This window comes from Haliotis rufescens, unplaced genomic scaffold (assembly GCF_023055435.1).
Source record: "Haliotis rufescens isolate VD_foot unplaced genomic scaffold, xgHalRufe1.0.p SCAF_5, whole genome shotgun sequence".
Lineage (NCBI taxonomy): Eukaryota > Metazoa > Mollusca > Gastropoda > Lepetellida > Haliotidae > Haliotis > Haliotis rufescens.
Genome location: NW_025964223.1, coordinates 3,879,726 through 3,893,809, shown reverse-complemented (window position 1 = coordinate 3,893,809; position 14,084 = coordinate 3,879,726). Strand labels below are relative to the sequence as shown.

Below are 14,084 nucleotides of genomic sequence, written 5' to 3'. Positions count from 1 at the left end.
GCCTGCACTGTTGTTACAAGTGACTATGCTTGTCGTAAAAGGCCACTAACACGATCGGGTGGTCAGGCTCGCTGACTTGGTTGATGCATGTCATCGATCCCAAATGCGTGGATTGATGCTCATGATATCAATCACTGGATTGTCTGGTCCAGACTCGATTATTTACAGACCGCCGTCATATAGCTGAAATATTGCTGAGTGCGGCTTTAAACAACAAACCAACCAACCAACTGTTGTTATAAGCATGGGGACTGTCCAAGGATACATGAAGCGATGGCCACAACGCGATGTTTCAAATAAGAATTTGAAAAGGATAGATGTTTTCATTTATGTACACCCAAATCCAGTGGATACTGTTTGTGCGCCTGTTCTTGGTACGATAGTCCTTCAAAGACTAAGTTACAACCACTGTGCACATAAAGCTGAACATCGGCCATAATGACGTGAAGACAAAACTTGGGTTAACTTAGTTGTCATCATTAACTCGGGGTGGTCGGGCAGCCTAGTGGTTAAAGTGTCACTCGTCACGCCAAAGACCCGGGTTCGATTCCCAACATGGGTACAATGTGTGGAGCCCATTTCTGGTGTCCCCGCCGTGATATTGCTGGAATATTGCTAAAAGCGGCATAAAACCATACTCACTCAGTCATCGTTAATTCAGCTTACTTGCCTGTGAGACGGCCCCTGTAACCCTCTGTTGTACCAATTACTGGATATTCCACACAGGACTGAGTTTACTTGTCGGACAAACATATACAGATTTTTTACATTGTGTGAAGAGACCTCCTCATATTCCTTGTTATACAGAAAGGTACCTTGGTTATACAAGTGTATACAGAAAGGTACCTGAGGTATACGTGTGTCAGCAGAAAGGTACCTGGTGTATACGTGTGTCAACAGAAAGGTACCTGAGGTATACGTGTGTCAACAGAAAGGTACCTTGGGTATACGTGTGTCAACAGAAAGGTACCTGGGGTATACGTGTCAACAGAAAGGTACCTGGGGTATACGTGTGTCAACAGAAAGGTACCTTGGGTATACATGTGTCAACAGAAAGGTATCTGGAGTATACGTGTGTCAACAGAAAGGTACCTTGGGTATACGTGTGTCAACAGAAAGGTATCTGGAGTATACGTGTGTCAACAGAAAGGTACCTTGGGTATACATGTGTCAACAGAAAGGTATCTGGAGTATACGTGTGTCAACAGAAAGGTACCTTGGGTATACATGTGTCAACAGAAAGGTATCTGGAGTATACGTGTGTCAACAGAAAGGTACCTTGGGTATACGTGTGTCAACAGAAAGGTACCTGGGTGCCGTTGTGCAAAGCGATCTTAGCGCTAAGGTGATCGTTAACTCCCATACCTTTACATAGACGTACGACAATCGTAGTGCTAAGGTTGTTTTGTACAACACCGAGGGGTACATAGAAAGTATATTGAAATGTATATATATATGTGTATATAGAAAGGTACCTGGGGTATACGTGTGTCAACAGAAAGGTACCTGGGGTATACGTATAGGAGAAACCATGTCTCGGAGGGATTACTAGAGATTGTAAACTAGAGGTTTACAATCTCTAGTAATCTTGAGGAGACATGGTTTGTCCAACTTATAAACGGACTCATCGCATAGACAACGTTTTTAATTAAATAACTGTAATAAAAACTCTCAAATGTATAACCTGTGTCGGAGATGAAATATCGCCTGCAGTCGTGAACTCGGTTCAATGAAACCGGTGACCTCAGCACATGGGTTTCGCAACGGTGTGAAATCTGTACGTGCGTCTCACAATGGCATGAAATCTGCACGTGCGTCTCGTAGGCTGTTCGTAGTTTTTGTTCTATCAAGGGTTTACAATGATTGTAAGCCCTCCTGCGAGGTGTTACAATCGTTGTAATACCTCCTGCGGGGTGTTACAATCATTGTAACAACTTCAAAAACTCTGTATCGAGTTACACAAACAGCCAGTAGGTTTATAAATGTGTATAGGAAAGGTACCTGAGGTATATTTGTGTATAAAGGAAGGTACCTTGAGTGTATTTACAGAGGTACCCGGGGTATACATGTGTATACAGAAATGTACCTTGGTATTCCTGTGGAGTAATTATGCAGACAATGAAATCAGCAGCCGAATCCCGGAGTCATGCTTCTTGTAAAGAGCAGATTAAACTGAGGATCTGTTGATCCCGATGGAGCTGATTGTTGATCCACAGGTTTGGCAGACTTGATTACTTACTGGCCACTCTATTATAGCCCAAAGTATGGCTAAACTTTAGCTTATGTTGCAATAGAACACTTCTCAAACAGTTTTGTTTGGATTGTCTACGAACAGGTTATTTGTTGACCGATGTAGTGTAACTGGAATGTGTTCATTGTGGCATAAAACATCACTCCAATACTGTTACTGGGTTCAGGGACATGTATCTTGTTTCGAGTTACAATTAACCATGATTCATCATTCCTGATGTTTGTTAATCCAGACAAATCAGTGGAAGCGACACAGTCCATATTAACAGGGTTGTTGCATAGCAGGTCAGTGGTATTGAATGTTTCTCATGCTTTCCGTCATGCTTGTTGATCATGTGTCATCATTCCCGATGGCATAATATCAATCACTGTTAGCAGCACGTTGGTGGTTGTGGACTGGGAGGTAACCCTCAGGTACGAGTTCTTCATCATCAAAATATTCATCATCATCATAACATACAGAAGCAGCGTACTCATCTTCGTCCTGATGTTCATACTGCATGTCACTTTTTGAATTTTTCTCAAATGTTATACTTCCAGGGGGCATGGGTGGCCCAGTCGTCTAAGGCGCCGCGATTCGCTGTGCAGAGTTGCATCCCTTAGGCACGCCATAAACTTATGATTGTGGGTTCGAATCCCGGTTCGCCCAGATTATGTTTCTAGGTTTGTCAGCACCATACCCGTGCTCGTGGGTTTCACCGAAGTGGTAAACGTCCGAGACCTGCATCACGTCGGGCTTTCCTCCCTAATTAAGCTGACAAGCCGTGATATGACTGGAATACTGTTAAAAGCGGCGTTTAACCCAACTCACTCACACCTGTCAACACCTGTCAATTGTGGACTGGGTGGTGTGCTCAGAGATATGGCTCATCATTTTGTCCCGACGGAATTGAATGGTGCTTTTCAGAGATTGGTCTGTCTGGTCAGACATGTTTTACGCTGCCGTGATCCAGCTGCAATATTGCTGCCTGCAGCGTAAAACAACATTCACCACACCATAAACAGATTATTACCCTTGTGTGCTTCTGTATCTTGTATGTTTTCTTCAGGAAGAACAACTGTAGTATGCGAGCCTCTGACAAGCATAATACATATCTTGTATTCCTGATATATGATATGGGAAAACTCTTATGTAATGTCATTCTTAAAATAATCAATGTTTAAGATGCAACTTTACTCGAAGTAACTTAAGAAACTTAGTAGGAACTCAATATTTGAGTGAACTGTCCAGTTTATCATATAGTGCCAAATGCCTTGCAGAAATGTCTACAGAAACACTGACACAATGGGAAACCCATATTCAATCATATTGGTCAATATCAGTCAATAGTTGATTGAGAAAGATGGCACTGCATTGTCATGTGATGTATGGAGTTTGAAAGTAGTTCCGGCTAGGTGACCTCATTTATCGGATCACCAAGTTTATCGGATCAGTTTATCACATCCACAACACAAGCAATATAGGATATAATTCACATCAATGTCACACAAAACAATATCAATGATTTTTATCAACTTTATTTCTTCAAACAAAAATAAAATATGGTGATATCACAAATGCAAAATGCATACAAATATAAACCGTGCACGTAAAATACACAACAAAAACCCCGTCAACATTATCACACAGGACGTATATTTGATACATTGGAAAATAACACGTAGAAATCAGTGGTACTGCTGAATATTACTCATCAGTGTTTAACATTGGTCCTGGTGTATTGGATATGATACGGGTTAGTTCCCCATCAACTTATCACAATGGATCATACTGGCGATGTGGAAGATTTGGCTTCGATTGTGCTCTCGTAAATTTGACTTTATCTTGTAATACTGGATAAGGAAAACAACACACACCCACAAAACTGTTCAATACCAAACACACATTTAACAGCAATATTGAAACTAATGTTTAATGCTTTGCATCAAGGACGGACTTCGGAGAAATGTACATACAATGTATTAGTAAACTGAGCAAAAATGGACATTCTTGCACATTCTTATTGCAACTCAAACCAGACACAAACAATACTGATAAAAAACAACATATGTATTTATGTAAAGATACAAATCTTACTCTGACGAAAGTGTACAGCTGTACAGATATTGAGCATATGTACAGACACAAATATATTAATTTCATAGACTTTTGATACTGTCGCCGTACTCCGTATTTTGAAAAAGTAACATCAATGAATTTTGGCAAGTGATATGTTTTCTGAGTACATAAAGATTGTCTGCAGTTGGTTGCATATTTTTCATTTTAAGAAACACATATGGGCAAAAAAGACAAATGTAAAGCAATAATGAACAAACGATTGTGCATTTGTACAAAAGTGACAAAATTAATCAAATCTGAAGATGACAAAACATGAGACAGTCAGGTAGAACTTGTATGCCAGGACTGAGGATAGATGACCGAGTCAAATATCACCCCACATTGAATCAGCACTGTACAGTTTCATATATATCATGATATATAGCACAACATTGTATGTCAATGACATTTCTGACATTTTCATTATCTCACTGGAGCTCTGAAGATAACATTTTTAAACCAACCATATCTACAAATTCTTGACAGACACCAAGCATATGCCAACATTTTTTTTATTATTTTCTTTTGGTATGGAATAAAAAGGTTTCTTACATAGCGCTCCTGCAATCAATGCTTCAGGTAAAAGTTCCAGGTCGGTGTTGTTGTTTCAGGCTGTGTTGCCAATAGTAACAGGAACGGACTTGCTATATAGTGTTCGAAATTAAGCCTGGAAATCCTGGGTCCTAGTCAACATTCAGGGTCCCTAGATTCACATACAACAGGAGTAAGACTCAAGGACACCAGGACTGCCCTTAATTCCGAACAATGCTATATAAAGATCCGTGTTTACTTGGTGTCACATAGCAAGCCAACTCCACGAAGGATCCAGTGGTCCGGAGTCTTGTTGGTCTTGAGAAGTAGTGGGAAGATGTAGGTTAGATCGGTACGTCGCGGTTTCTTGTAGACGGGACACTCGTAGAAATTGGCAGCCTTGTTTTTCTCCTGGTTGGAAGCAAAGACGTGCACCACTGGCAGAGGCGTGTACAGGACCTTCGGCGTGGGCTCGATCAGACGTGCGTTCCGCCGGTCCCATCCGGCACCGTCAAGGAACAGACCGTATACATACACACCTGTGGGGGAACAGGACAAGTTGGTGAAATGGCTGACAAGATTTGAATGACAACTTTGTACTGAAGGTGATCATAACATCAATGATCAAATTAACAGTTGTTACAGAAGTCTTCTGTTGTATCAGGATTACAGACAGGAAACTTCTTAATGAGGCACACTGATGTAAACTGAACTGCCAGAATTATCAAGATATTACTACCAACCCCTTATTAAACCATGAAATGTTTTCAAGGTTCTTGCCCAGTGATGTGTACAACCCCCATACCATTCTGATTCTCATTAGTTGTCTCTTGCGATAAGCACAGGGTACTGGGGACTAATTCTGCTCTGAAATACTCACAGGAGAGAAGCATTTGGTACCAAGAACAATTCTGCTCCTCGATCCTTACAAGGAGACAAGCAAGAGGTACTGAGGACATATTCTTGAACTGGGGACGTATTCCGCTCTAGCATTCTTACAGGGAGACAAGGACAGAGAACTGAGGACGTATTCTGCTCTAACATTCTTACAGGGAGACAAGGACAGGCAACTGGGGACGTATTCTGCTCTAACATTCTTACAGGGAGACAAGGACAGGCAACTGGGGACGTATTCTGCTCTAGCATTCTTACAGGGAGACAAGGACAGGCAACTGGGGACGTATTCTGCTCTAGCATTCTTACAGGGAGACAAGGACAGGCAACTGGGGACGTATTCTGCTCTAGGATGCCCACAGGGTCTACACACAAAAGACGTACCTTCAGATGGGGGTGTGCTGATGTCCTCCTTCATCAGCTTGGTGACATCATTGTCAAGGAAGACATTGTCCAAGGCCCAGCCCTTGTGAGCTCGGGTGATCTCCTGTCTCATGGCAGTCAGGAAACCCTGGATACAACAATATCAGAATTCGTCTTTATAAAATTTGAAACTATGGTGAGTGTGTTGCGTTTAACGCAGCTTTGAAAAGTGTTCCAGTTATATCACGTGGTAGCTTGATGAGGGAGGAAAACCTGAAGCGATGTTGGTCTCAGACCTTTACCACTTTGGCATGGTATGGTGCTGACGAACATAGAAACATAATCGGGGCGAACTTGGATTCGAACCCACGATCAGTTTTTTTCTGGTGTGCCCATGGGACCAACTCTGCACAGTGAATTGTGGTGCCTAAGACGACTGGGCCACCCATGCCCCCTGGAAATTATAACATTTGAGCATTCTCAAAATGTGACATGCAGTATGAACATCAGGACGAAGATGAGTACGCTGCTTCTGTATGTTATGATGATGATGAATATTTTGATGATGAAGAACTCGTACCTGAGGGTTGAAGAAGCCAGTCATCCAGAAGCAGGTAGGTCGGCCATCAAACAGCCAGGTGTGGAACTGAGCATTCCTGTCCAGCAGATCTGTGAACCAGAACCCTAGCGTGGCCGACTCCCAGGACACCTGCAGACAGAGCATACAGAGCATACAGACAGAGGATACAGAGCATACATGACAAACACAGCATGGCATTACCAATTAAACACACATAACATGATGAAACACACACGCACATTATGATACATGACACTATATTCCACTGACTGACATCTTACAGTTCATACTAAAGGTTACAACTTGTGTGAAAATAACCTGACAAGGCATATACTTAGCAAGTTTATCATGTACATTTACTATTTAAGAAAACGTTCACAGAATTATTCTGAAATCATACATTCAGACACAAGATATTTTTATACATTATTTACATGATTTACAAAAAAAGTATGTCCAAATTTCTCCTGAAGCTATTGACAATGCTAAATATTAATCTACTAGAACCTAGTCTAGTTACAGTGAGTGAGTGAGTTGGGTTTAACACTGCTGTGAACAGTATTCCCGTTATATCACAGCATGTCAGCTTGATGTGGGAGAAAAGTCCAAGTGATGCAGATTGTAGACTCTTGCCACCCACAAGCATGGTTTGGTGCTGAGAAACCAACAATCATGATCAGAGTGAATTCAAACCAATGGTCATAGAATTCTGGCACACCAAAGGGATGCAACTCTGCATAACAACCTGCAGCGGCTTCGAAGACTGGGCCACCTGTGCTCCCTTGTGTACTGATAGTGAAGGACTTAGCTATATGTGATCCTATGTTATAAGACTATCTACTCGCAGCAGGGATGAGAATGTTTTTTTTAAAGAAGACTGGGAGAATATATGATTTATGCATATATTATAATATTTTTTTTTTTTTTTTTTGTTAAACGCACTCAGCAATATTCCAGCTATATGATGACATCATAAATAAACAAGTCTGGACCAGACAATCTAGTGGATGATATCATGAGCATCGATCTATGCAATTGGGATACAATGACATGCATCAACCAAGTCAGCAAGCCTGACCACCCGATCCCGTTCGTTGCCTCTTACGGTAAGCATGGGTTGCTGAAGACTTATTCTAACCCGGATCTTCACGTTTCAAATATTGTAATGGCATGTGTCACAAAAAAGACCCTTGATGAAATGAATCAGTGGAATTCTGCAGATCTGCAGAAAATTCTCATCCCTGAGACAGTGCTAAACTTGGCTATAATATTTGATCCTGTGATCCAAGTGGTGTCAGTACCATATCAAGTGCAAATACAGCTCCCCCCTCTATACAACATCGACTCACATTAACCCCACTATAGACATTGAAAGCCTTGCTACCTCCAACTTTGTGACATGTAAAGTTTGTGTAAAATATGCATAATACACACAACTATCAAGTAGACATTCACCCACAACTGTCAAGTGGACATTCACCCACAACTATCAAGTAGACATTCAACCACAACTATCAAGTAGACATTCAACCACAACTATCAAATGGACATTCACCCACAACTATCAAGTGGACATTCACCCACAACTATCAAGTGGACATTCACCCACAACTATCAAGTGGACATTCAAAGTTCTTCTCACTCCGAGTCCGTGACATACTGTGTGTCTATCGGAGACATTACACTGCAACTACATGCAAGCTGAGAGAAGCATTAACAGACACCGTTGTACATGCAACCATCTGTGACACAGCCAACAACAGCGGAGACAATGTGCACAGTGAGTAAGCTGACATTCATTGTCCATCCTCAATATACCTGCCGCAGAAACATCTGCAAAATAGTTGGGACCCAAAACTTCAGTCAGATTCAATACCAGGTAGGTCAACCTAGACTTGCTCACCTGAATATGGCTATGGAGCAAATAGATTGTTAACCTGTGCTTTGAAATGATGAACACCTGTGGCAAACCTCAAAGCTCAGCTTAAATGATGAGTTTCACCGATTATTATTTCTTGTGAGATATTCTTGACAGTTCAGACCGGGTCCAACAGTTCAAACTAGGACACTATAACATCCCAGTTTTCACTTTCCAACAGTTCAAACAAGAAGAAAACAAAGAAGGGTTACACAGATGAACATAGAGAAAGAAAGGACGTTTAATAGGGACAGGGATTACACGGATGAACATAGAGAAAGAAAGGACGTTTAATAGGGACAGGGATTACACGGATGAACATAGAGAAAGAAAGGACGTTTAATAAGGACACTGACTGACTGAGTATGGTTTAACGCTGCTTTTAGCAATATTCCAGCAATATCACGGCGGGGGACACCAGAAATGGGCTTCACACATTGTACCCATGTCGGGAATCGAACCCGGGTCTTCGGCGTGACGAGCGAACGCTTTAACCACTAGGCTACCCGACCACCCCTTTAATAAGGACAGGGTTAGGGAACAAAATATCATGTTACATAAAAACATATGAAACCAGATGAAAATTAAAATTGACAGAGGTTAGTTATAATATTAATATACATCTTGTCCATTAAAAAATGACAGATTGTTTATTAAAGCAACAAAAGGAAGTGACTGCATTGTACATACCTTCTTCCAGTTGCTTGGAACACGAGCATCGTACATGTTGTCGAGGGCATCACGTAGGTTTTCACTCATGATGATTGTACCATCAATAGCCAACTTCAGATCCTTCAGAGTCATGCGGACGAGAGCGATTACTTTCTGCATCCGGTCAATCTCCTGTCTCAGGAAGATGTTGAGAGGCTGGAGAAGACCCATCTTTCGTAGACGTTCCTTCACCTGGACAGAGAGAGAGAGAGATGCTTGAACACCCACGATACACAATAACTTAGTATGTACTTACACCACAGGAGAGTTCAAAATACTGATGGTGTGTGTGAGTCAGTTCAACCCCACTTTGAACAATACTTCAGTTATACTACGATGCGTCTGCTTGATGGAGGAAATCCCAAAGTGGTGCCGGTCTGAGACGTTTACCACTTAGGTGAAACCTGTAAGGGGGGGTATTGTGCTAACAAAGCAATGATCATAATCGGTGAATCAGGGAACAAAAAACTCTCAACTGTAGGATTCTGGCACTAAGACTGTGCAAAATGTGCCCCCATGGTGATGGAAGGAAGAATTATGAACCTCAAAGATCGTTCACAATGCTCACTGTGAACATAGGACTCATTTCAATGTGATTTGTTGATAACAAGCAGTTCCTGTCACCACATAAAGATTGAGGGAAAGTCTCTTCAGCCACAGCCATCAACAACAGAACATTCTACAATATTGACATGTGTCCCTTTACTTTTCAACAATATAGGAGATCATGATAAGACATGCCATCACTTGTTCCTTCTACTGACACATGATCTGCAGACTCCGTACCTCGAATGGAATGTAGTCCACGGGGAGTTTCTCCAACATGTCGTCAGCAAGTCTGTAGACGACGCTCTCACGAGTCTCTCCGCTGCCGCCGCCGGAGTCCTTGGGCTGGATGCTGACTATAGTGTCCAGCATGGTGTTGGCGGTGTTGGTCTGGTATCTGGATATTACACACAATCATTACACAACTGATTCAACTCAAGTGATGAACTCTGCAACACATTCAAGTCTTGCTATTCCTTCCTTCCCGGCACGACTGAGTCCTCCCACCTCCAGTTGTTCTTGTTACAGACACACCTGTTGGGGGAAGACTGGGGCTGTTTGGAGACAATTAGATCCCTCTCCCAGACCCCTGTATAAGGTTCTCACAAATACCAAGTTTGATTCTGACTTAACGCCTCCGTTAGCAAAATTCCAGCTATATCACCACAGCCTGGAAAAACTATAAATATGAACCAGACAAACCAGTGATTGACAGCATGAGCATCGCCCTGGCCATGGATTATTACAAGCAATCAAGTCACCTGGCCTGACCACCTGACCCATTTAGTCGTCTCTCATGACAAGTGTCGGTTACTTGTGACGGTTTCGAACCCAGAATCACAGCTGTGACAGGAACACGTTCACGGTATTTGTGATAAAGGTGACGACTACTCACGTGATATCAGCATTGGGATGAAGTCCGAAGCATTCAGGGGTGTCATTCAGGGGCAGGTTGTCAATGTACTGTCTGTACTCGTCAATAGTCTTGCAGCGTGGGATCTTGTAGCCTGAAATAGCACAACATGTAGTAGAATACACAGAATGCTTCTCGATGCCCGGGACTTGAACACTTGATTTAAATAAAGCCTCACATTATCAGAGTAAAATGTACTGTATCTTTATTTCCAGCTTCATTGAGGAACTGAGGGAGTATGTTCAATGCCACTGTTAACAATAATCCAGCAATATCATAGCAAAGGGACCAATCACTGTCAGACCTTGGTCAAAAATTGCTCAGGCCACCATGATATACCTGGATTATTGCTGACTGGCATAAAACAACATTCACACAGCCTCCTGATCCACATAAAATTTAACGTTGCAGTCAGCAATATTCCAGAATTATATCTTGAAAACCTGTAAAAAGTCTGGACCAGACAACCCAGTGATTGATATTGTGAGCAACAATCTATGCTGTCAGGGTACGGTGACACTATCAACCAAGACACCAAGCCTGACCACACTATCAATTTAACTGCGTCTTATGACAAGCACAGTTTACTGGGGACCTATTCTAGGCAGGGATCCCACCCACCTGTGTAGAACTGGAAGTTGTCCTGGAACATATGCTCGCTGAACCACACTTTGGCGTATGTGTTGAGGAGACGCTTGTCAAAGTCATCCGTTACACGCCCTCCGTACTGCACCTCGCCGATCATGTAGCGTACAGTCACAAAGCTTACTCCCTGAAAATCAACACACATCATTAACTCTCTCCTACAGGTTTAAAAAAGTTTCTGATAACAGACACACAATCCCGCGTTTCATACAGTGTTTGATAACAGAAGAGACATTCTCCCTTGTTTGATAACGAAGACCCACTCCCTTGTTTGATAACAGAGACCAATTCCCTTGTTTGATAATGGAGACCCACTCCCTTGTTTGATAACGGAGACCCAATCCCTTGTTTGATAACGGAGACCCAATACCTTGTTTGATAACAGAGACCCAATCCCTTGTTTGATAACAGAGACCCAATCCCTTGTTTGATAACAGAGACCCAATCCCTTGTTTGATAACAGAGACCCACGCCCTTGTTTGATAACAGAGACCCATTCCCTTGTTTGATAACGGAGACCCATTCCCTTGTTTGATAATGGAAACCCATTCCCTTGTTTGATAACGGAGACCCACTCCCTTGTTTGATAACAGAGACCCAATCTCTGCTTTGATGCAATATTTGATAACAGAGACCTGATGCCTGGTTGGATAAATCGTAATCTAATCCTCATTAACTGGGTATGGACTAACAAGGCTTGACTGTATGACTAACAATGAACACCGACAGATCTTTCAATTGACATCCAACACAAAATTTCCCAAATTTGTTGAAGTCAGACTGACCTTCTTGGGGTCGAGATCATCCAGATGGTTCTGTACGAACTGTACAGTGGCAGAGTAATCAGCCTGGTTAAACTCATACGGGATGTTCCAGCCGATGGGTCCGAACTTCCTCCTCTCCTGTACAGTGGTGTGCAGGAAGCCAACGCCGTACAGGATCGGCTTCCACATGTTCAGGTTGCTGTACTCCAGCTGTTCCTATATGACAATCATCATCATCATCATCATCATCATCATCAGGCAAGACAAATGACAGGTATGCCAAAAGACAGGATAGTATAACATTGGTCAGCAGAGTAGTGTAGATCCCTGGGTAGTGGTTGTTCCTTCATATTGCGATATCATCCTACCGGGTACTCCTCTACTGCTCAGTGAACAAGGTATTTGCAAAATCAAACAAAACTTAAGTTAAAAGTATCAATAGTAATGTGATAAGAAGTATGAATATACAATTTTACTTTTGATTGCCATGCAAACATATTTCATACAATTTACATGTACATATCAGTTCCTTTATGGAAATAATCCTCATGTGAAAATATTGCACTCGGGAAGAGTGGCACTACAAGATGAGTGTCCGAACCTGCGTGACTCCAGCGTATGTTCTCTTGAGGCCAGCCTTGACTCCCTGTGGGGGCTCATTGGTGAACTTGATGGACGACTGCAGCAGGTTGATGGGGAACTTGGGATGTTCCTCCGTTGTCACCCACAGGCGGAACGCTTCATTCATCGGCTCCGTTGTTGTCACCTGCCCACACAGTCAGACCATCAACATCTCTTAACATCAACATCTCTCAACATCAACATCTCTCAACATCAACATCTATCACCATCAACTTCTCTGAACATCAACATCTCTGAACATCAACATCTCTCACCATCAACATCTCTCAACATCAACATCTCTCAACATCAACATCTCTCAACATCAACATCTCTCAACATCAACATCTCTCAACATCAACATCTCTCAACATCAACATCTCTCAACACCAACATCTATCACCATCAAGCCATAGACATTTAGCACAAACATGGTGCTGTAAATCTAGGAATCAAGCCTACGACCAGCAGATCCTGACACTCATGGGAGGCAACTCTGTCCAGCAACTCTGTCTCTTACATACTTTCCCTCATACACATTCCTTTTAAAGTCTTGAGAGGTTTACGCATGAAACAAATCAAATTCTAAGCATCATATAAATAAGGACACAAGGTTTACTCACCGTATCTAGCAGTTCATCCATGAAGTCCAGACCAAGATGGCAGTTCTGCAGCAGTACCCAGCGACCTTCAGACATTGACACTTGCAGCAGACGCCGAGCATGGACTTCCTGACCTTGACCCATGGAGATTGCGCCACATTCTGCAGAGGTAACAGTGACAGAGCTCTTAGAAACAAGACACAGACATGGGGAGTCTGACTTAAAGGAACCTCTTCTAATAATTAAATATACAGTAGAATTACATGAAGTAGAAACTGGAAACCTACAAAACCCCGGTTAAGTAGGTACTTTGTAGTGTCCCGAGTGCATCATTCTTTATTTATCACTATTTGAAACCGAATAACTGAAATCGTGTAAGTGAAGTATTTCCTTCGTCCAGAGTTGTTTAATACATGTACCTCGATGACACTGACCGGTATTAGCAGAGATTCAGATCAGTATATTTTCTAAGACATTGACTGTGAATCCAATTGTCCTGAAGATTTGTTTTCAAATTTGGTTATGATATATAGAATGTCGCATCAAAAGTTGATAAAATCATGAAAATGTCCTGATACTATTTGCCATCTTTATCCACCCCTCCATACTGTGAAACAACTCAGTAATGACATGTCTCTCTGTAAATGG

At 42.1% G+C, this 14,084-nt stretch overlaps 1 protein-coding gene across 2 annotated transcripts in view; it reads right to left on the bottom strand.

Annotated features, from left to right (window-relative positions):
- Positions 1 to 3,752: 3,752 nt before the first annotated feature.
- The window catches only part of LOC124133546 (dynein axonemal heavy chain 5-like), a 73,676-nt gene continuing 63,344 nt past the window's right edge, over positions 3,753 to 14,084 (bottom strand). For both annotated transcript variants that reach the window (XM_046497979.2, XM_046497980.2), the window contains 10 exons: positions 13,458 to 13,597; positions 12,815 to 12,979; positions 12,235 to 12,429; positions 11,426 to 11,576; positions 10,787 to 10,898; positions 10,132 to 10,288; positions 9,325 to 9,537; positions 6,717 to 6,845; positions 6,158 to 6,284; positions 3,753 to 5,418 (listed from right to left, as the gene is read on the bottom strand). In XM_046497979.2, the coding sequence (XP_046353935.2) occupies positions 5,135 to 5,418; positions 6,158 to 6,284; positions 6,717 to 6,845; positions 9,325 to 9,537; positions 10,132 to 10,288; positions 10,787 to 10,898; positions 11,426 to 11,576; positions 12,235 to 12,429; positions 12,815 to 12,979; positions 13,458 to 13,597 (1,673 nt within the window). In that variant the 3' untranslated portion in view covers positions 3,753 to 5,134. The remainder of the gene's footprint in view (positions 5,419 to 6,157; positions 6,285 to 6,716; positions 6,846 to 9,324; positions 9,538 to 10,131; positions 10,289 to 10,786; positions 10,899 to 11,425; positions 11,577 to 12,234; positions 12,430 to 12,814; positions 12,980 to 13,457; positions 13,598 to 14,084) is intronic.